Source organism: Bacillus rossius, chromosome 2 (genome assembly GCF_032445375.1).
Source record: "Bacillus rossius redtenbacheri isolate Brsri chromosome 2, Brsri_v3, whole genome shotgun sequence".
NCBI lineage: Eukaryota > Metazoa > Arthropoda > Insecta > Phasmatodea > Bacillidae > Bacillus > Bacillus rossius.
Window position 1 is genome coordinate 108298669 of NC_086331.1, and position 23603 is coordinate 108322271.

The 23603-nt window shown below is 32.5% G+C and overlaps 1 protein-coding gene across 1 annotated transcript in view; it reads left to right on the forward strand.

The window, feature by feature from the left end:
• Positions 1 to 16718, forward strand: part of LOC134529588 (protein diaphanous-like) — a 107394-nt gene extending 90676 nt beyond the window's left edge. Inside the window, exons 14-20 of the mRNA XM_063363839.1 lie at positions 238 to 324; positions 2548 to 2700; positions 4019 to 4273; positions 6131 to 6295; positions 11195 to 11438; positions 11791 to 11869; positions 14407 to 16718. Of these exons, the coding sequence (XP_063219909.1) occupies positions 238 to 324; positions 2548 to 2700; positions 4019 to 4273; positions 6131 to 6295; positions 11195 to 11438; positions 11791 to 11869; positions 14407 to 14422 (999 nt within the window). The 3' untranslated portion in view covers positions 14423 to 16718. The remainder of the gene's footprint in view (positions 1 to 237; positions 325 to 2547; positions 2701 to 4018; positions 4274 to 6130; positions 6296 to 11194; positions 11439 to 11790; positions 11870 to 14406) is intronic.
• Positions 16719 to 23603: the final 6885 nt, after the last annotated feature.

The window sequence follows — 23603 nt, forward strand, 5'->3', positions numbered from 1 at the left end:
GTTCAATCAAGCACGAATTGTCTAATGTATATAACTTGTTTAACCTTTTTTTTTAAAATAGTGCACTAAACCATTCTAATAAATTTTAATAAACAAAAAGTATAAAAAAATTTATAAAACTTCATGGGGATGTCTTAGACTGTACAGTATCAATAATTTAAAAATTATGATTATGTGTTTGCATCATACATGTAAATATGTGCATTATTTATTTTAACTATCTAATTTTTTTTCTAGATTTCAGAAGTCAAGCGGTTGTTGCCGAGACTAAAATCCATGAGCTTTAAACTTCATTTCACCGAAATAGTTGATGATATCAAACCAGTAAGTGTTGTTCAAATGATTTTATAATATGTTTATCAATATAGATTTATACATTTTGTTTTTTATATAATATAATGGATGTTTAATTAATGCATACTGGAATAATGATGCTTCAAATCATTAACAGGACAGTTAATTCTATTTCTATAGGATTTTCAAACTAACACCTTGAAAGCCATAAGTACTTTTAGTTATCATGTTTCCACATTGAGTAGTGTCAAACAGACTGAATAGAAACCACAGGGTGAATAGAAACAGTGCGCTCAAAGAATCTTTATAGTATAGAAAATTTTTCACTGGTAACCACTTATAATGATAATTGTAAATAACTTACAAAATAATTTGTAAAAAAGTATTCTTCAAGCAGAATGTTTGTATTCACCAATGTAAAGGTATTAACCCTGTGTAATATGAAACTAAAGTAACTACTGTGAGATTCATTTGATAAGGGACCCTTTCTCCAGTAATTCCTTTTTTTTCTGCAACCCTCTTACTTCCTACCTTTTACTTTCATTTAAATTTTTCATCTTATTCTTCCATTCCTTGATTTATTCTTCCATGTCAATCTTAATTGACTTCTTAGGAACATGTTCAGTTTCTCTTTTTTCAATTTTTAACGGTTTCCTACATTACCTATAATTAAGTGCATATTGACTTCATCTTAATTGAATTTATGTATTGTGTTGATTTTATGGCAGTTGTTACATTAGATTTGTGATCTCAGACTTATTAAATGTCTGTAATTTTTTTCAGTGTGTGTCTTGTTTTGCTCTTGCTGCTAATGTTTATTTTCATGTATAGTATATTTTAAAAAATTTTGCTAATTTTAATGTGATCATTTAGTTCAGCCCAGCTAACACCCTAGCATAGTCGCAGTGCAAGCTCGTTTGCAGTTAAACACTGGGTACCAATGAGTAAGTTTTAAAAAAATATAATTTTGTTTGAAATGGTGTAGTAAAAATATTTAGATGAAGAATGGCACAAAGTTAAAACAATTTGGAATATTTTTGTGACTTTCATGGGGTGGGAAATATGAACAAATTATGGGGAAGGGAAAATGTGGGGGTTCCTCCACACAGCATGTAAATGGCAAGCATTCAAACTCAGAAGTGCTTGACTCTCTGCCATTTAGGACAGTGCTTCATTACAGGAGCACTCAGTGGAAAAATGATTTAATGTCCTATGTGATGTCTACGCCACTTTTCAGAGTGTTCTGGAGTCTACAAACCATTATTCAGGGGCTTCTACGAAAATAACTGTCTCTCTTAAGACTATGTATTTTGAAACCTCTCCAGCAGGACCTGTCTGAAGTGGCTCTTGGAGCTAGCCAGGGTCTCGTCAGAGTCCCAGACTCTCCCTGGTGCTGGTCTGATTCAGAGCTCGGCCATTCGGCCCTCTCGCTCAGCATAACTTACGTTAACAAAAAATAATGTTACTAATTCAGAGACTGTGGCATTATGACATCTCATAAAGGAATTGTGTCTGATTGGAAAAAAAAATTACTACTTCTGTCAAGCACACCAATAACTAGAACATTTATTTTGTAACCACCTCCTCCTAGCTCCAGCTCCACCTGGTCAAGAAGGTAGTATACATAAGGGGACTAGAAAAAGTAAGTTAGTCTTAAGTATATTACTCAGCAAGGTCAATTAGGTACACAGGAGTGTAAATTTAATATTATTTAAATATTGATATCGTATACAGGGTTGAAAACCCACCCATTTATTTTCTCTCTTTGGTGAAATTCATCAAAGTGCAGGGGGATAAACACCTCTAGGTTTCCAGACAAGTGGTTACAGGCATGTGTTGTCCGCTACGGCACAATAAACTCAAGTTACACCATGTATAGTTTACTTTTACCAAACCATGCCTGCTGCAATAAATATATTCTCCAAAAACATTTACCTCGTCCAACTGAATATCATTCCAAGAATCAACCCCATTCATTTCAAATTAACAAGATTTGCATTTTTCATACTGAATGAAGCAGCATATAGACTCACAAAATATGTCATTATAGGTTTCCATTCAATGTTCCACAGTCTTTTAGTTGTATATAGCAAAAATAGTACTTCAAAATTAACTTCCTTAAAATTGTAGACTTAAATCTTAGAACCTGCTGAGTGTTAACATATTTTCCAGGTTTCACAGTGTATTTTTATAGTATGTGTTAACACTTTATAAGTAACTTGTTAATGCAGATTTGTGTTTTTTTATACACAGGATATTGTTGCTGGCATTGCAGCATGTGAAGAGGTGAAACAAAGTAAAAAATTTTCTCGTATTCTTGAGCTAATACTTCTGATGGGAAACTACATGAACAGTGGTTCTCGAAATGAACAAGCATTTGGCTTTGACATCAGCTATCTTCCTAAGGTAATTCTCTAGCAGTTTTTCCCTTTTATTTAATTAATGCAGTATTTATCTAATAAGGATTTACATGTTGAAACTAAAATGTAATATTTATAAGCTTTCCAAAGTTATTGCTTGTGAAAAATTTGTGGTCTGTAAGACCGCTGAATGCAAAATCTATAATAAAATGGCTTGTTTTTGGCAACTTGGATACTGAAAAGCCATGTTTGCACATGTCTGGCATGAAAAATGTGCTGGCTTTTAATGAATTATTATGTTCTTAAAATTGTGAAATTCATCTCAGTACTACCCTTTAAAATGATACACATGATGTACAGATATCAATACTAATGCCAAAATAAACAAAAATTTGGACTGAAATGTTACCCAATGTCCCATGTTTATACTGTTTACAAGAAAATAACACTTTATTTAATAATAAAGTTGTAATATTTTAGCATGTAAAAATTTTGTTTTTAACAGACACCCAATAAGTTCAGAAATAAGAACCGTTAATGAAAAATAGTGAAAACATGATCACAAATAGTTAAATTGGTAGCCAAGAAGTGCAGATGAAGTACTAATAAACATCAAAATACTAAAAAACTTTTAATTAAAGCAACTAAATTATTTATTGCGTGTGCTACATATTGTATTCGGTTTTCTCTAAAGTAAAATAAGATTCGTATCATTTATTAAAATAAAATAACTAGTAATTTTCCTAACTTCAAAATCAACAATTGGATTGAAGACCATTGCAAAACATTTTTAACATGGAAATAAGAAATTGTTTTATTTGCATTGTTATTAGTTTTTACTCGTATGCATATCTTGAAAATGTGATAATCCCCTAAAACTTTGAGTGCCTTAATTAAATTGTAATTTTGGAGTAAATAAAGCAGTTATCATAATGTGTTTTGTTTTATCCATTCTCACAGTTTTGCATAAATAATGTTCAGGGGAGGGTAATCGGGTATATATTTTAGTTTCTGTAGCATTTTCCAAGCTTACATCTGTGTACCCATCAAGACTTGGTGTTAGTGCAGTAAGATGCACATTACTTAACACTGTAGATTACTTACTATGTATGGTTCAAATCCTTAAATAAGTTTTTTACTTGTAGAGGATTGAAATTAGAAACTACAAAAAAATATAACTAGATACTGAAAAATCTTTTAAGTATAAACACACCTTCAGACAGGAAAGTTCTCTCTTTTTTTTTTTTTCATAGGCCTTTTTTCCATTGGTCAGTTTACTTAAAAATGACTGAAACTTGTTCATTTGACAACAAAAATTATGAACCAAGTATTGTAAAATTATTAAATGTATTTTTACTTTTCAGATGACAAGCACAAAAGACATTGAAAATAAACTTACGTTGCTGCATTTCCTTGTGGACACGATCGAACGAAAATATCCTGACCTCTTGTCATTTGGAGAAGAACTTAGTCATATTGATCGAGCAGCTAGGGTTTCCATAGAAGGTTTGGCCAAGAATCTACGTCAGATGGAAGTGGGTGTTCGTAACCTTGAAACAGATCTTGGCAACAACAAGGTTCCACAATGTGAAAGTGACAACTTTATTGAAGTCATGGGTGTATCCTTTAATTAATAGTTTTTTCTTGTGTGTATGAAGAATATTTATATATAAATATACATATATACATACATTTTTATATATATATACACACTCATGTGTGCATATATACACAATGAGGACTTATTATATATATTATCGAATAAGCAAAAATTTATTACAACTTTATGCAAAAACCTTGAAAAAAAGAGGCGTGTAACTACTGTAACTGATCAGATGGTCTTATTTATAAATATAATGTCATCCAAAGAATGACCAGCTTTTTGACAAGATGCAAAGCTTACTATTTGGATATAGAGTACAGACTGCACAAGAATGTATCACCACAGTTTCATTTATAAACAATAGGGGTAAAAGTGTAAGTTCAGTATATAGTGTATAAAGTCAACAAATTACAGTGTCCATAATATTTGGTGACATTAAGCAAGGATTTTCTGTTATGTAGGAAATGTAGTATCATGTCTAAAGGTCAGAATGTAAGCATGATGCAATAAAATAGGGTTTAATTTCTTGTTGACTTTAATGAGGGGTGAAGTATATGAACGCATAGGTGATGGAATGCATGTTGAGAATATGGGAGTACTCCAAGAAAACCCATCAGTTAAAGGCATTATCCGCCATATTTCCCGGTTGTAATTAAAGTCCTGTGTTGATTCAACCAGGAATCGAACTCTGATCATGTTGCCAAATAAAACTGACTTTCAAGGATGAGCGCTGCAGTGGTGGTAAGTTTAGTAAGGATGGAGTAACACTTTTGGTCGGAGAAAACATAGATGGTTGTGAAAAATGGTCTTGGTTAATAAATAGAAGTATTTTGATTAATTATAATATTTGGTTGATTAAAAATGATTTTTAACCTTTTCACCTTCAAAATTAATTCTACTATACATTTATCTGTGAGATTTTACATTGAGACTATATAAAAATATTAATTGCTCATTCCAAAAATAAATTTGCTTTTAAAATGTATTTAATGCTTCAGAATTATGTGATTAATAAAATACATTTTATATGACTGTTATAACATAACATGTGTATATTTTAGTGTGAAATGTGACGATGATCTTATTTATAGCTCCCACTTTTTAATGAATAAGGTTTTTTTTATTTGTTTAGTACTCTAATAATTTCTAGATATTGTGGTTCACACAAATTTTTGGTCTCTTGGATGACATTAGAAAACTACAACTGTAATTGTATCCACAATGACTCAGATGCATATTATAGAATGATAGTGTTAGCTTATCTCTGAGCTGGTAACTGCTTGGCTCACCAGACATCCTCACCGCAAATACAAACGGTGGGTTATGCTATACATTGTTAAGAATATAAAATGCACAGATAACAAAATACCATATTATGTGTGATGGGCGTAATATCAAAAGTTAGTTTTCCATGTCCCCTTTCCTCGTGAAAATTGGCAGTGCCTCATGCCAATGTTCAGCTTTTCTGTAACGCAAACTATCGACCTTGTAATGAAACCATTGTAGGCCTATAATATAGGTGTATCCACGTTCCACATACTTTCCATAACTGTTTTTATATTCAAACCAGAAAGGTTTCATACATAATGCAGCACAAAAATCATTCATTATTTCACCATACAGAATACATTACAAAATATTGTTTGCTTGAATTTAAAAATTGAATACCTCAAAATTAATTTTAGTACTACTATCAGTTTATGTATTTTCTATTATTTACTGTTGAAAATATGTTCGCTATGAAAATGTTTGTTAGTATTTCTTAGTAGTTGTATGATTGATAAGATTCATTTTAACCTCAGTCAAAAGACTTAATATTATGTTAAAATTTATGTTCTTTTTTTTTCATGTTTTTCTTTAACTTTTTTAACAGTCATTTTGTAAAGATGCTCGAAACCAGTATGAGATTCTGCAAAGCATGTTCAAAAACATGGAATCTGTATATAGTGATCTTGCAGAATATTATTGTTTTGACAAGCAGAAGTACAGTCTAGATGAATTCTTTACAGATGTTAAAGCCTTCAAAGACCTATTTTCTGTGAGTATAGTTGTACAACTTTAAACTAGTTTTCAAAGTAGTGGTATCTTCTGTACACGTGTCTTGTAACTTGTATGTGTGGTCGAGGTGGCCTAGTGGTCAGGTCACTCCCTGTCCACCAAGATGATCTGGGATTGATTACCGGCATGTAGAAAACACTGCTCCTTTCAGTCCATCAGTTCTCTGTTATTATCTCATCAGTAGAGAGGGTGAAAAATAGCATTTATTCTGGTCATTTATAGCATTTAAATATTTACTTGTAGCATTTTTATAGCATTTATTACCAATATTATAGAATTTTATAAGCGCTTCACCAACCACAGGGACATAATTTTTTCTCAGTGTAGATGCTTGGGGTATGTCTCCAGAACCAGGAATGTACTTGTTGATGTATTCCCTTACAGCTGGATCATCGATTTTTCTAAGAGGGATATTAGCCTTGAGAAAAATTTTCAGTCTCTTCAATAAATTCCTATTTCTCAATTTTTGCTTTTTTTTGGTTATGCAGTGTGGTTGTTAATGTTGCCTGCCGTTTCCTGTCATCTTGCTCAGAAAATTGCTTGAGTCTGTCAATGTGACCCGATGTTTTAATATGTTTTTCCGACATATCCTTTTTCTCCCAGTTGATGCGAAGATTGCACGGCTTACACATCAAAATATTCGTATCGATAACATAAAAATGATGGCCCTTATATTCCGATGCGCGCGAATGTACGGAAACGGACTTGGTCCGCCCCATATTATCATAAAGACGTAAAAACAATTACTGTATGGTAAAATGTGAGCACTTTATCAAAAATCCGCGCAAACTTAACTTTGTTGACAAACAGCGTAAAAACCAACGGTCAAAACAAAGCAAAGATTTACTGCACCGCATAGATAAGCTGCACCGTATGTGTACTGTAGCAAATGGCGCTATGGAAATACATCGAGAATCGTCAATCGATATATCGAACGACGTAGTACCGTTGCGTACGAGATTCAACGACACTACTCGTTCGCAGTAACTTCGATAATTTCATAGAGAGAATATACCGCGGCCATATTTTATTTCTCTCGTATTGTTTGTAAAGTTATTGACAATGCCGAAAAAAGTGTTGGCAGCAATTCTTTGGCAACATGGTGGCGTGGTTTGTTTCTAGAGTAAATATTAGGGTTTGATTACATGTACGTGAAAAATTAACATTTAAAATGTCAAATTTTCCATGAAACATTATTGTAAAATGTATTTTTTATGTTAGTTTTGCCCGGCAAAGTGTTTACGAGACGTTTTTAGTGTCAATTCGCAGGAATAGGGGATTTTCGCATTTAATCGCAAGTAATTAACGAATCGCATTAATTCGCGGTTATATCGTATTTACGATTTTTCACCCTCTCTACTCATCAGTCATCACTCTTCATCATCTCTAATTACCCCAATGTCTGTGAGATTTTTAGCCCAGTCCATAATTCTTATCACTACTTATGTGATTGTTTTCCATGTTTGTTTATGTTTTTATTGGTGATGTGTAAACATCTTAGCTCCCGGTATACAGCATTTTGTAGGAGTAATTTCGTGAAAATGGAACGGAAGTCGATGAAAGGATATGTGACACAAAGATCGCGGACCCACATGTAGCAACATAAACCCGTATATGTCACTTTCTTAAACATTAGGGTACATACCATATGTATTGGTGTACCAAATGAAACTTTATGATTGTGAAACTACCCCTGAATATATTTGGTAAACTAAATAGGCTTAGTAAGAAGTAATCTCAAATTTTAAAATACCTAAAAACTGGCATTACAATGATTATAATTCATATTCTCCTTACAATATGTCAACGAGCTCGGTAGCAAAGCGGCAGAGAGCACACTTGTTAACCTCAAGGAACGTGGTTCAATTATTTTTTTTTATTATTTACTTTTTCAATAACATTATAATAAAATAATATAACAATGTTGAATCATCTCAATAAGGTTAAGGCTTGTTTGTAGTAATTATGTAAATAGAGTATTATCTGTATTAATTATATTATTAATTATTATCTGTATCTGTATTAAAGTATTATTTCAGAACTCACACATAGCTTATGAGTTGGGGTAGAAGAAGCTTGTAAGCAACCATTTCTAAGCTTCTCTTACTGCAGAGGCTGCAAGGAGGTGAATATGGGACCTATATTGACTTGATCAATCTGTTACAGCTTTCCAAGCTAAGCAGCTACTCATATTATGGCAGTATATGTGAGACCAATAGTTTATTTTTATTAGATTGTACAGAGCTCCAATTTGGGCTGTAGTAGTGGTTTATAGTGGTCTAGTTCAGGCAGAGCTTATATCACAGAAGCTAAGAATTAAAAGCTATATGTAAGCTTTAGGGTGTTGATTATGGAGGTGGTAAAAGCAGTTTTGTCACCCTCCTTGCTGCATCTGCACTTGAGTTTTTATACAGGACTGTTGTCGAGTCAGGCCAAGTTGTCTTTGTTCTGTCTTTCTTTCTAGGGCCATTTGACAATAAACTGCTGATACCAGTCTAAGTTTTCACTAACAATTGCAGGGGCATTTGTTGAGTATAGTATGCAATGTTTTATTATACTCCATAATGTTAAAAGTAATTACTCTAAAAAATATGAGTTGTTTAAAAAAATACATGCTCAACTAATCCAGTGAGGTGGAATATCCTCAACATGCCAAAATAAGTTCATATACATACCAATATAGCAACAAGCAAAAAAAAAAAAAGCAACAATAAACAAACATGTATAACTTTATAAACAAACAATAGTATACCAGCATTTATCTATTTACTAGCTTCCCGACCCGGCTTCGCACGGCTATACTAATGGAAAAAAATTAAGCCACGTCTCCCATTTACAGTAATGGTAAATAAAAAAAATTTCAGTGAAAATTTATTACAATGCTGTATAATGTACCGGAGAGAAAATGAATAGCACCGATGGTTTCCCGACTCGTGCACGCAACGTACAACTGATGTACCCGTACTTCGCTACAGCAGTCTACAGGCAGATCACTCTTGCGCCACTCATTATACATGCCCCTCCTTGTGGGTACGCCACTGCCGCGCGATGCCCGTTGCCATGGAGACGCAGAAGGCATGAACAATGCAAAATCCTGTTCTCATGCAGACAAAGTACCCACTGTTGCCTGGTTTTAACCACCCATGGGATCTAATTTTCAGAAAATGTCATCCTGCGTAACATAAGGAACATTACTGTGAAGTTTCAAGTCTGTAAAATATATATACTTGAAAAAAAGGGCAATAAAAAAACAAATTAAACACAGAGAGAGGGAAAAAAACAATAGTTTAGGTTTGCGATTTAAAGTGATAAAAAGTATTTAAATACTAATTGAACTCTTATGAGGGTACTGATTGCTTCGTTGTTAATATCACACGGGTATTTTTTACTTGTATGGGAAAATTAAGAATGATAAGGCATCTAGTGCGTGGCAACAATGTTAATAGGCAATAGGAAATAAACTTCTAGCGCCTGCGGCATTGTCAACACACACTTCGTACGTGTACTGCATGTTGTATCTAACCCCCTCCAATGCATTGGATTCTAAATTGGACTTTTAGTAAGGATCTCTAATGTTATTGATAATATAATATATACTATAGCCTTCCTCGATAAATGTACTATCCAACACTGAAAGAATTTTTCAAATTGGACCAGTGGTTCCTGAGATGAGTGCGTTCAAACAAACAAACAAACAAACAAACAAACTCTTCAGCTTTATAATATTAGTAGAGATTACCAAAACTAATTAATTCTGTATTTTTCTTTAAACATGCATATTAAGCCTGAGGGCAGAGGTTCTGCAACATTACAATTCATACCACAGAACGATAATTAAATTTTAAAAACTTGTTTTAGTTAGTATACAGTAAACTTGTTTTTAACTATGAATTACAATTATGTCTGTTATGATTGAAACTCACATGTTACAATTGCCTTCAACTGAAATTAGTTTGTATAGAGCATTTATTTTCATTTTAGACCAATACTGACAGCTTAAGGTTTAACTATGCAGTATGATGTTTAAACCAAAATTAGGAACAATCATGATTCATAATGAAACAAATCATAGTGTGTGGTGATTATATATGGATGGGCTGGTCAAATCCACATATAATCAACAATCATTAAATTTTGTATTCAAAAGATTTGATATTCAAGGAAAATGATTCAAATAAAAATATTTGGGGAAGGGGAAAAATAAAAATTAATAATTTTAAATACTAACATTAGTTAACTCTATTAATCTCAACTTTGTACCAAGCATAATACTGTTTCTTAAAATATAATGTTTATTTTGTAAATTCTCCTATCCAGGAAACTTGGTTTTATGTGCTGTTATCTACATATAATCATCACAAATGCATCTACAGACAAATGAAAGAAGTACTTCCAGATACATAATGTTAGTTGTGCACTGTAGGAAATATTGGTCACAAAAAAATAATTGTTTATATCCTGAATGTGTAAAAATTTAGTTTTGTTTTTAATAAAAACTTTAAATGTTTACTGTTTCTTCAAAATTTTAATTTCCATGTATTTTTCTCAAATATTATTTTATTCCTTGCTCTTGAGATTTATATTCAGATTCAAGGGTGGAATCAAGGCATGCTTTGAGAAAATGAATACATACTGTCAGTTTAAAGGATCCTAGGCAAAGTTTTTGACAGGTCTTATTTTTTTAACTGGTGAAGAGTATTTCGACAAAATCTAGGTTCTTTTTGTTGGAAAAACAATAAGTATGTTTTAACTCAATTTACTTTTTCCTTAAGGAGTTTATAGAGTTCATTTAGTTACTGATCTTTGATTGTTATTTTGAATATGATCATGAAGCATACAGTATTTTGTTGCTCTGACAAGTTGACTGGTGTTGCTGCAGCAAGCCTACAAAGACAACTTGAAGTTGCGTGAAACGGAAGAAAAGATTCGCCGTGCTCGAGAGGCAAGGGAGAAGAATGAGAAGGAGAGGCAGGAGCGTGCTGAGAGGAAGATAGCCCTTGTCGATATGAACTCGCCCAAAACACAGGAGGGAGTCATGGACAGCTTGATGCAGGCCTTGCAGACTGGCTCTGCTTTCAGTCGCGACCAGAAACAGAAAATGAGGCGGCCTCGCGCTGCAGGGGGTAAGTTTACCTGTGTTATAAATAGTAAAAATAAAATTTCTTTGCTGACTTAATATTTGATTGTAGATAAATAGCTGACCGCTGTGAAAAAGTTATATCTTTTAAAGGTGGAACTTTCCTCCTTAATAGCTTCGTTCTTGAATTATTACAAGGCTGAGAAGCCAAAATAAAACATTACTTTATAGTATTTTATGTTGTTGTATCTTATTATGTTATAACTTAAATACCAACATTTGGTAAATGTAACTTGTCATTTGCTAAAATGACTTTTTAAAATAATACCAATTGTCGTCATTTTGGATTTTTTATTTTCGTAATCTATTTTTAACTTGATGATTTTATTTGTTTTCAGCGGAAAGGCGAGCACAACTAAATCGCAGTCGCTCACGTACAACAATATCAGCCGCACTTCAAGACAGGGAGATCGTAGGGTAATCTTGTATAACTTGTATAACTGATAGTTTCTCGAAGGACTTAAAAATTTAAGATTAACCTGAAAAAATCTATGAAAAGGGTCAAATTTCATTCTTTTATAGGACAAGTACAAATTTTTTTACTTAAGAAACATTAAAACCTGTTTAGTGGGAACTTTATAGAAGGGTTTCTTGTTAAGTTATGGTAACATATTAATTTCAGCTTAGACTAATCATGAAAAATCGTACAAGATTAAAACAAAAGCATGAGTTTTTCTTTACGTTCCTTTCCGTGCGTGTAGTTTTTTGGGGTTTTTTTTACGTTCCTTTTCGTGCGTGCAGTTTTGTGGGGGTTTTTTTTTTTTTTCAAGTTTATTTTGGAAATCAGAGACTTCAGACATAACATCTTACACCATAGGACATCAAAACCTTATGCATTTTTACTGTAACAATTTTTTTTAATTAGTACCTTTATTGAAACTGTTACACGACAGATGTGAATGTTTACATTTAGGATTTTTTTCGAAGACTTCCAAATATTTAAAACATTTAAAAACATTTAAAACATGGCAAAACTTTTAAATTCCTGTTAAAAACATTGATAACCCAGGGAATTTTATAATTTACACTCTGTGCCCACTATAAATGAGCCACCACTAATCACTCATGCTTAAAAATCAAATTTTCTGTAAAGTGTTCATGTAGGTATACTATACATGCTGGTTACTAGGCAGTGGCAACTTAAAAAAAATAAATTTTCATGTGATTTTGTTTTTTGCTGAAAAATCAGTGTGTCTGCAGTTCTCTAAAGTCAGGAAAGTCATGAACAAATAACAAAACTGAACAACTGGTCACTAAGTCACAAAAAATTCCTGGAATAAACAGTAACAATGCTAAAAACCACAAAACTTGAATTTACAGCAGTCTTTTGCTAAAAAGTATTTTGTCTTATGATACCTAACTTTTTTTTACAGTCACACATTAAATATAACAATTTTTTAGACTGTCTTCTTAAATCATGAGAAATTATCTCTGAAAAGATTTTAGCTTTCTAACATGAAAATCATCACATTTGTGAAAATAGTAGATCCATTTTGTACTATGTAAAATTTTGCTTATATATAAAAATTACCCTGTGGTATAAAAACATTATAAAGAAGTTTTATTAAGAGGTCCTGAAAAAGTTCTGAAATTGGTTTGCCAGGTATTTGTAGATAACCTTGATTGTGATCATCAATGGAAGTACATCCTTCAATAAAATGCCATCTGCTAAAAATACACAAGGCCTTTTAAAGTTTTACAGAAACAGGTGTCGAGTGCAGTCATGCCTCTGACACTAGAAATAAGCTACGCAGGTGCTGAATGTAGATAACTTGAAGGTATTTGTCATAACTGTGCAGCCAAATGTTTTCCATCAAGAACAATATAACTTAAAAACACACAATCCTAAACCATATAATTTAAAGACATAGTAACTAGAAATTGTCATAATATATAGCACATTCCTCATTCAATTAGCACTTTCAATGTGTTGTTTATTGTTTTTTACTTAGTCCACGAGTTGTTAAAATTGGAACTTATACGTTAATTGAATAGGTTTATCGCTAACTATTTTTAATAAACATTTTTTTTGTTGTAGACAGGAATGGTATGTAGAAGTTGGTTCCAGGTAAAAGGGCCCTCTGTGGCCTTCCCTCTAAAGCATCCCACTTATGAGCCCTGCATGGCTCAACTGTATGAGCTCCGAGTTGGCCCAAGTATGTAGGTCAGAGACACTAAAATCTTAGAGGTCCCATCGCCTTAAGCCTCTTTGCACAACCATCAAGTTAAACAATATTGATTACAAGTATGCAAATTACTCAGAATGCACTATATAAAAAACATAACTTAAAAAGTTCACAACTTAGAAATATGTCACTGAAAATTTGCATAACTTGAAAATTGTTTTGAAGTTTTGTTATTTTAAATTGCATTTTGTAAAGTTATTACAGGACCTCGTGCATTTTTTTGTCATATACTGTTTGAAATAGTAAACATTATCATAGTGTTAGTTGTTAAATTATTGGTAATCAATTTCTCTCATGTTTGAAACTGCGTTATGTACGTGAGGTTCAGTTGAATGACTGAATGAGGTGGGGCAATGGTAAAACATTGACCTTTGTTTGGAAGCACCCAGGTTTGTATCCAGGCCAGCCATCGTAGTTAATTAGTCCACCCAAATGGTAGAATGCCTTCCCCAGTGTTCTGCGTTGTATAGTATACATCTGTCTCTAATGACGTCAAAGTATGTTTAACTAACAGAGCATTTCAAAGTGTAATGTAATGGTTTTTTTCCCTGTGAGTACTTAAAGTATTTATTTTATGGCTATTTATGAAATTGTTTTTTGTTGACTGCTTCTAACATATAACTATATTCATTATCCCTTTCCCCTGATATTTCAGCAGCTTGCTGATGTAATTTAGTTTTTCCCCTATTGGATCACACCTAGTTATATTTTATCAATTAAACTGATTGATAATGTTTTTCACCAACGTGCATGTGTGTTGTGTTACAGCGATCCTTCGGCGTAACAGTGACTCAGAGTGAACATCACTGCTGCTCTCCAGTCTGTGTGATAATACTATGCTACTTAGTGTGGAAGAACTGAGGCATCTCTGGTGCATTTATGTAAACAGTGTGATATACTAGAATCTCAGAATATTTAATTTTGTATTGTAATAGTTTGAATGAGTGTTGTACCGGAATTCAGAGTTTTAAACAAAGTGCTATCGCAAGTAGCTTACGAACGTTACAAAAAAAAGTAATCTGTCAATCAGAGACAACACAATGTGATTGTAGTATAATTAAAGTAACATTTAAAAGTTAATCTTCTAATGGTACTTGCACATATTTTAAAAATTGTTACAGCTTTAAGAAAAACAGAGAGGAATAAATTAAAGATATGTTATGTTTATTTCGTTCAAAAAAATTTAACAAATATGTTGTATTTATTCATCAATTTTACAACTATTACCCTGAATATAAGCTAAACTTTATTTGTACTTAACTGTAGAAGCATTAACAACATTTTTGAGTTTGTTATTTAACTGAAATACCAATGGTATTGATAATAAAAATGGATAATTAAATGTATGTAGAACATGTTGCCATTGTAAACTTAACTAAAGAATTTGTCTTTGAAAAATTCTTGTTAAATTTGTAAAACTTGTGGGGATTTACGTTGGAAACAGCAGCTGTCCACCATCTCATATTTTTCTATGGTCTGAACAAATTTGTGACAAAATTATTTTTTGTGCATAAATATTTTTTTCCCCATTTCTTATCAACAACATGTTCATTGGATTATTTAAATTGAGGACCTGATTTCCTAAACATGCTTTCTTCAAAACCTACAAATCCTATTAGACTAGGAACTGTTTATACAGTACATCATTTTAAGTACTAGTTTAGATATTGTATAAATTAATCTAAAAATAAAGTCATTAACAATGAATTAATATTTATGCTAATTGAAAAATTGTACAAGATTTAAGAAAACATTTTTTTCCCGAAAGGTGGTGGCACACTTTATACATGTTATGTATATGTTGGGCCTAGTTAAAAAAATTGTGTGTGAAAGTTTTACCTTTAAAATATGTCAATATCAGACAATACCCAACACTTTTTTTTAAAAATACGTACAAGCAATAGGTATAAATTTTGTGTGTGTATATGTATATGTGTATATAATATATATTTAATGTGCTCAACTAAAAAATTGTAACAAAGATACTTTTTAATTCTAGTAAAGTTATAGGTACGACAACTTTGAAACAAACACACTGCTTTTGGGGTCGTGGGTTTAGGGATTTTTCTGTTTCAAAAATTTGACCTTGTAACGTAGTGTAAAATACACATGTTTTAGTTGCAATGATAAACACAGCTTTTTTTTTCCTAAAATACCCTGCACCAGTTGAAAGTTTCTAAGTACACTCATGTGGAACTCAAGCTCCTTAACTCCTGTAGGTTTTTTCTACTCAAATTAAGTGAAGGTGCTTTAGTTATGAAACCAAAAATATATGTGCTTTTTCTTTAGTACTATAATGTAGGTTCACTAACTTAACAAGAAAAATGTTTCAGTTGACATGTAGCTATTTTTCATAGGTATGCTCAATCCACATTTTCTACACTACATTAAGTCATATATTGAAAACTTTTAAGTTACCGTAAGAAAAATTATATTAAACTTTAATCTTGATTCATAATGTCATTGATATTAACAAACACATCAACAAAACATAATCATTACTTTGATGTTCACAGTTGTTGTTCTTACTTTGCAATATCCAGATACATCAACACCAAGTCTTCCATCATATTCTGTCTTTCTGTGGCCTGTTTTTAAATTTTTCTTTATAGCGAGTTTTGTAGACTTGTTAGGGGTGCAGCATACATGTAGTTGTGAAACAAATTACTGTGATGTGTACTTTTTTTTTAATTGTGTTTTGGAAATCAGATCTTCATTTGACATATAATAAGATTAATTCTTTATTATATAGACAAAAGAGTTGTATTGGGAGAATTGTTAAGCAAAAAATATTTATTTATGTGTGTAGCAATGATGATTAATTTATTGTACCTGGTGACATTTTAATAAATTAAATTAATATTTTTTTATTGTCAGTTATTTGTTCATAGTAATTTTGTTTGCCAAATACAGGTTTTCAGTGGGCTTGTTATTAAAAATGTAGAGTAAAGATCTGCAATTTTAAACATTATATAATGCAATGTGGGTGTGATTATTAAGACTGCAATGTTTTTTGCTCTCACCATGGTGCAATTAATACTGTACAGAAAAAATAAACCTAAAATGTGTTAATAAATGTATCCATATTGGATTTACTGCATTTCACAGGTACTCACATTTACCTTCTATCCAGAAGTATTATCCACATTTGTGAACTCTATATTGATTGGCAGTGGCTACAATTTTGAACACCTAAGAAATTATGGAAGAATTAAAATGTAGTGAATAAATACCAGGTATAGTCAGGAAAATCACCAAATTGATCCTGGAATTTCTTATTGTGACAAAAATAAATTATGTAACCGGTTATGCCGCACACACCAGTAATTTATACCACCTGCAAGCTTTCTTGTGCTTCTGAATGCCTTCCGTGACAGTATCTTCTCTTTCCCCTTAGTTTCGTGACTTCTTATCTATCCTTGTTCCACATTTCACCATATCTCCTCCCAGTGCCACCAAAAAATAATGTACCCTCTTTTATCGCATAATCGTCGCATGCGCGTAATCGTTGCACCCATATTTTAGGGCGTCAAAATTTGGATAAAAGAAACCTCTCGCGTAAACGTCGCATGGTGTTTTTGGTCCCGCTATTAGATGCCGAGCGCTTTGTGTAGGTATCTTTTCCGTATAAAACAATGTATTTTAAAGTATAAATATGTATAATATTTATTCAGAAATTACTGCATACTTATTTAAATAAGGGAAACACGAAGCTGTGTGATGTGTAAATTTTCTTTTAAAGACTTTTTAAACATTATAACCTTCATTGTTCATCTCCGTCGCCGCAGTGTACCGCTTACAAAAATGTAGCCAGCGCTCGTTGCAATCATTACAGTTTGGTTATGTTGCTTCCCGTATAGAGCTTGCAGACGTAGTCGATAATCGATATCTCGCCGATTGCATGCAACGCGCGCTCTCTATGCGGAACCGAGTTAACTACAATTGTTATCCCACACACTCGTGGTGTTTGCTACGGTAGTTACGCGTTCGTTCGGCATGCATTTGGATCACATATTTTGTTTTTCTATTTAAAGTTGAAGAAAGGTTTTTGTTGCATGACTTATTGAATTAAATTGTTTGGCATGCTCTTTTATACTTCACTTTGTAAATAAACTTACTTTCCATGAATGGGTTTTGTTTTTATGAATACTTTATCTAACAAAAAAAAATTCCAAATAATCGTCGCACCCCTACTTTTCAAACTTGATTTTAGAATAAAATGTGCGACAATTATGTGAGAAAACAGGGTAACTAAATGCAAAACACTGCATTTAGGTTAAGCTTTCTGAATTTTTTTTCTTTTTCCTAACCACATATCATTTGAAAATCTTTGAATTCACTTTTACTGATAGATTTTGGATACAACTTTTTGCATGTACAAAAGCTTTTTTTTACATGATGAAGAAACAAACATTTAGCTCTATTCACTGTAGCTAAATAAAAATAGTCCCCTGTGGCATACATGCATCTATATAAGAAGAAATAAAATTCAAATTAATACAATGTTGTTGATTTTCAAAATGTGTTAAAGATGCACCAGATAGGTCACTTGCCACATTTCTCCTCCAGGTCAAGAGTAGTGGAGTAACATTCAGCATGGCTGAAGTCATTGAGGCAAATGTAATGTACAAAACACAACAAATCATGAGACGGGAGTGTGAAGTGTGTGTAATGTTACATTTTAGCTGTTTTTCATACATTTCGATAGTTCACAGTTTTTATGCATTTTACATTACTTCTGTAATACCATCCTAATGGCTCTTTAAATATAAATTTTCCTTTTCGACACACACTTGCATTTTCAATCAATGTTTTGTTATCCAAGTTTGGAGAGGTTTTTTTTTTTTACTAGTAATTAGGTTCCCATTGTCCCCATGTTAGTTTGCCCGCTTTCAGTTTAGAGGCTTGTATTCAAATAAATGTTAAAGTTATTACTTTTCATGATGCTATTTAATTGGGATTTTTCAATAGCAGTTTTCTTGCTAGCCAAAAGTAGTAGCTATACCTAGGGATGTAAAAAAGAAAAATGAATAACCTAAATAAGTAAACTTTCAAAATTCACAAAACTTTTAAACAAACACTGATTAAGTGGTAATTGAGATTTTTAAATTTATTTATTAATAACAATCTCGCTCCTTGCCTTTCAGCTATTGAACAGATGACTCACAGACTAAACAAATCTTAGTTGACATGTGTTTTATTGGAACTCTAACTCAGACCCTCTTGCACAAAGGTTAGCTATTATTGAGGGCTATTCTGTGACTAAGATAGAGGCATCGTGCTTGTATAATGAGAAGGGTGGCTCAATCTGCACCCCTGGTGTTACTTCATTTTTGGGCCTATTCTGTAACTTGCTAGCAGTAAAATACCATTCATTAAGTTACAACATTATTTTCATTCCACAGCTTGATTAACCATTTTGTGCAATTCTGTGTAGTCTAAAAACCTACAAAGTTCAGTAGCATAGTAATATTACTGGGTAACTTCATGCTTACGAACCAAAATATTTTGGTAAGACGTTGAGGGGCACTGAACACCTTGGTATTGCCTCATTGCCTTGTCACTAAAAACTGTATAAATGTGATGCTCAATGTGAAGCTTTAACATTAATATATTATAAATATAGTTGCATACATTTCCACAAGCTAAAAGGTACGATAAAAAAAAAAGCAAAACAGCAGATAGTGAGAAAAAAACCTTTCCTGGGTGTCTGTTTCTCATAGAGCTACATTGAGTTTAAAATAGTAGTTTCTAAGATACATATTTCTGTTGTCTTATATGCTCATCTGAATGAGAAACATTTTATATTGGCAAACACAATTAAAAAAGGCATTAAAATTAAAAATAGCAAGCATAGCAGATATTATAAATGTACAGTTTTTTTCAACTCTTTGTATGAAGTTTGGGTTTGCTAGTTAGCAGCAGCATCCCTGCTTCTTACTAAACATATGTATGCTCAAATCCAGTTTGAGACTAACCTTTTTTTAACTTTCAAAAAGTTATTTTTTCTCTAAAATGTAAATATAAAAGCTGGAAAATTTAATTCATCACAGAAAATAAACCATAATGAAAAAATATTAAGGTAACTATGGACACATTTACTTAGTTTTCTAACTGTAAGCATGAAACTAAGTTATGAAATGTAACGTAAAAAAAAATCTGTGTTTTTAATATGGCCTTTAATTCTTACCTACTTGTTGTAAAATATTTATTCCCATACGAGGGTTGTCTGAAAAGTTTCCGACCTCAACATGAAGATGGCAGCACTCGTCAACGAAAATTGGGGAATGTGTTTAGTCATGTTTTGGAATATACTGTCTGAAATTTCAGCCATTATGGACGTGGATTTAATTTTTAACCATCTTTTTCGTGAGTGGATGTGCATATTTTTGTGAAAATGAAAAAAAAAATGTGTTTCGAAGTGTCATTAAATATTTGTTTTTGAAAGGCAATACGCCTACGCTAATTGAAGACAAGTTGGACGGTGTGCACGGCGACTCTGCGCCATCATTTACCACACGGATATTTCGGGCAGCTCAATTCAAACATGGCCACACCAGCTCGGGTGACGATGAACGTCTGCGACACCAAAAACCGCGAAGGGAGAATCAGCTCCAAAAAATGCAAAGACTGTTCCTTTGGCCGGAGAAAAAAGAGAGATACTGTTTTCTAGGCTAGTCATGGAACTGTCTTAATAAATTATTTTGGAAAAAGAATAACATAACTAAGCATCATTACTTGACAAGCTGAAGGCAGAAATTGCAGAAAAATGTCACATTTGCAGGAAAAAAAAAAATATTTGTTTCACCAGAACAATGCACCAGCTCACACCTCAGGGGTTGCCATGGTGAAAATCTATGAACTGCGGTTCGAACTGCTTGACCACCCTCCTAACTCACCAGATCTAATCCCAATTGACATTTTTTTTGTTCCCTAGGCTAAAAGTTGCACTCAGAGGACAGACATTTTTGTCGAATGAGGAGGCCATCACGTTCGTAAACAACTATTATGCAGAGACTCAAGCAAACACTTCTTAAAAAACAACTGCTCGTCCAAAATGGCTGATATTTCAGACAGTATATTCCAAAACACGACTAAACACATTCCCCAATTTTCGTTGACGAGTGCTGCCATCTTCATGTTGAGGTCGGAAACTTTTCAGACAACCCTCGTACATGCCTTGAATATTTTCCCTTTATCACAGTTTAAGTTTATCTGTAAATTCCTGTGCTTGCAGTCCTCTAAATACATGAACATAATTTTTATAAATCACATAATGACCACAGATTTGAATTTAAGCCAAAAAAAAAATATTACACTCGCTACTCTTTAGTGATCTGAAATTTTTTTTTTAGGTTTATTAACGGAAAATGAGCATAGTCCACCAATACACTGCCAGATTTTGTCATATTAAGCAATACTTAAAAATAATTTTCTGAAGAGTCTTATTGATTGTAATGTTTTTACTAGCAAGGTTGCTTTTATAAACCTGTTAATATTGCTATGTGAATGTGTGAACTATTGTGATGTGTGTGCATGAATGTTTTAAATTTAATTTTTTCATACATTTTTAAATATTACTTAGCAAAGTTTTAAGTACATAACATATTACATACAAGTGATGTGGATTTTCTGAGAACTGCTAGCAGAATCAGTACTTCAACCCATTTAGTTGAAGCTATCGTTAACCACTAGTATAATGTGTGGCAAACATTATCTGTTCGCAATTTCCAACAGGTGTTACAAAATCACTGTCTAGATAGGCAGAACAGTTAATCCCAAGAAGTTCCTTAACAGAGATTTACAGAAGAAATTTAGCTTGAAAGTTACCAAGTTACGGAATCCCCAAACTGCACACAAGTAGTTCAGCACTAACAATAAGTATGGAAGACTCATGGCCTTAAAGCTTTGTGCATAACAGTGGTACATAACCTTACTTTATCATTGTTTAAATGCTTGTTGTTAACAAACATTTCACAGAGCCTACTCATCAAGGGGTCTCTTCATTTCATGTTTTTCATCCATTCACACCTTAGCATTTACCAACATTCTTTCTCAGAGTCGTTTTGAACCACCACTGGCACATTCCACTAGTTTAAAACATTGTGGGGCATTACAGGCTCTGTGACATATCTTACTGCACAAAATTACTATTCTTTGCAGGCAGACATGCTATATCACAGTAACGTACAGACTTGTGGTTGGAAAGTAACAGTAGTTTATGGGCCACTCCAGTGAATCAACTGGAAGCAAGCTTGCTGGTTGCGAGACAGCATTCACAAAATTGCATTATTCATTCTTTTGTATTTTCTGTCTCACGTAAATTTTAACTTCACCCGAATAAGCAACACTTGATACCGTGGAATAATGCAAAAATCATTCAAACTCACTATACATGCAAAATTTTGATAAAACAGCCATATTTGTGAAATAGTAACAAATTCTAATACAGTAGTGTAGTATGGGTAAAAGTTCCATATCACATATCCACTTTAATCTCTTGATCCCAATGGCATGATCCTGTATACATTAATCATGTGGTACATGATACTTGCTGTTTTAATTTAATGCATTGATAGATCCTGGACACAACAAAACTTGTGATATAACAATGAATTATGATCATAAGTTTAATATAAAAATAATATTCCGTGGACTTGACATAATTTGTTTGTATTGTGATATTTTTGGTATGTCCAGGATCTTTCCAGCAAGCCTCATGTACCACAGGATCAATTATACAGGATCATGTCATCAGGATCAAGGGATAAACTTGGATATGTGATACAGAAAAATTGCAATACATTTACACCTTATAAAAATTTTTTGTTTATTATCAAAACTTAAAGAAAACACACACAGAGAATATTTCTATTAAAATCTCTATCTACACTCACTGTAATCTATATAGTTCGGTATAGAAAAAATTCCCTCTAAACTCATTAATTATTTTATGGTAAGAGGTAGAGTGACAAGCAGCAAAAAAGAAAATTGTTTTAAATTGTTAATTTTCGAAGCAGTATGTAGCAGTCTGCATTAAACACCTTAACAATATTTTATGAATACTTCTGAGACATGGTAACTATGTAAACATGTTATATTACAAACAAAAAAACTTCATTTTAGTACTTAGTTCCTTCAATCCCACAGGCATACTAGCTGAAAGTTATTGGGATAGCATTTTTGATAAGATGCTTATAAATTAGTTCACATTCTGGTCATCTTCAAAGAGTACCTTGCATAAAAACCTCACTTAGCTTGTGTGCAGGTATTTTCAGGTATATAGCATTTTAAATGGAAACAAAGCACAGGCATAACTAAAATAGAACAAAGAAAAATTTCTCAAATTCACTAACCATAAAAGATAAATTTTGAAAGTATGGGTATTTATCAAACTTCCTTTCAAAAAATCTATCAGAATAAATCTATCAAAAATAATACAGTAATATATATAATGTTAATGTACATTGCAGGCTTTCATGGCCATTGTCTGGTAAACTATCCTGGCTTTAGAATGAGCTGTGTCGAAGTGGTAGATTGTTTTAATGTTTCATTCTGCATTGCAGCAGGTATGTTTAGAGTTGAGTATCCACTGAGCGCCTGACACTGTACCGCAACTTATTCTAAAAAAGAACCACTCTCCGAATGAAAAAAAAAAAATTTATATTTTTTTATTATTTTCTTTTTCTTCTTCCTTTTATGTTTTCCTTTAAGAGGAAATTGTGAAACTACAAATACTTAAAGTAGTTTACCAGTAGCTTACCATTTCAACTAGGGGTAAGTTAGTTTTATTTGTTACAAATCTGTCCTTTTCTTTAAATGTGCTTCCTTTTACTTAAATTTGCGTTCAAATTTGTGTTCTTTTTGTTAAATGTGCTTCCTTTTTTGTTGAATTTATGTTCAAAATGTGCTTCCTTTGTGATGAATTTTCGTTCAAATGCACGTCCTTTTTCGTTAAATGTGTA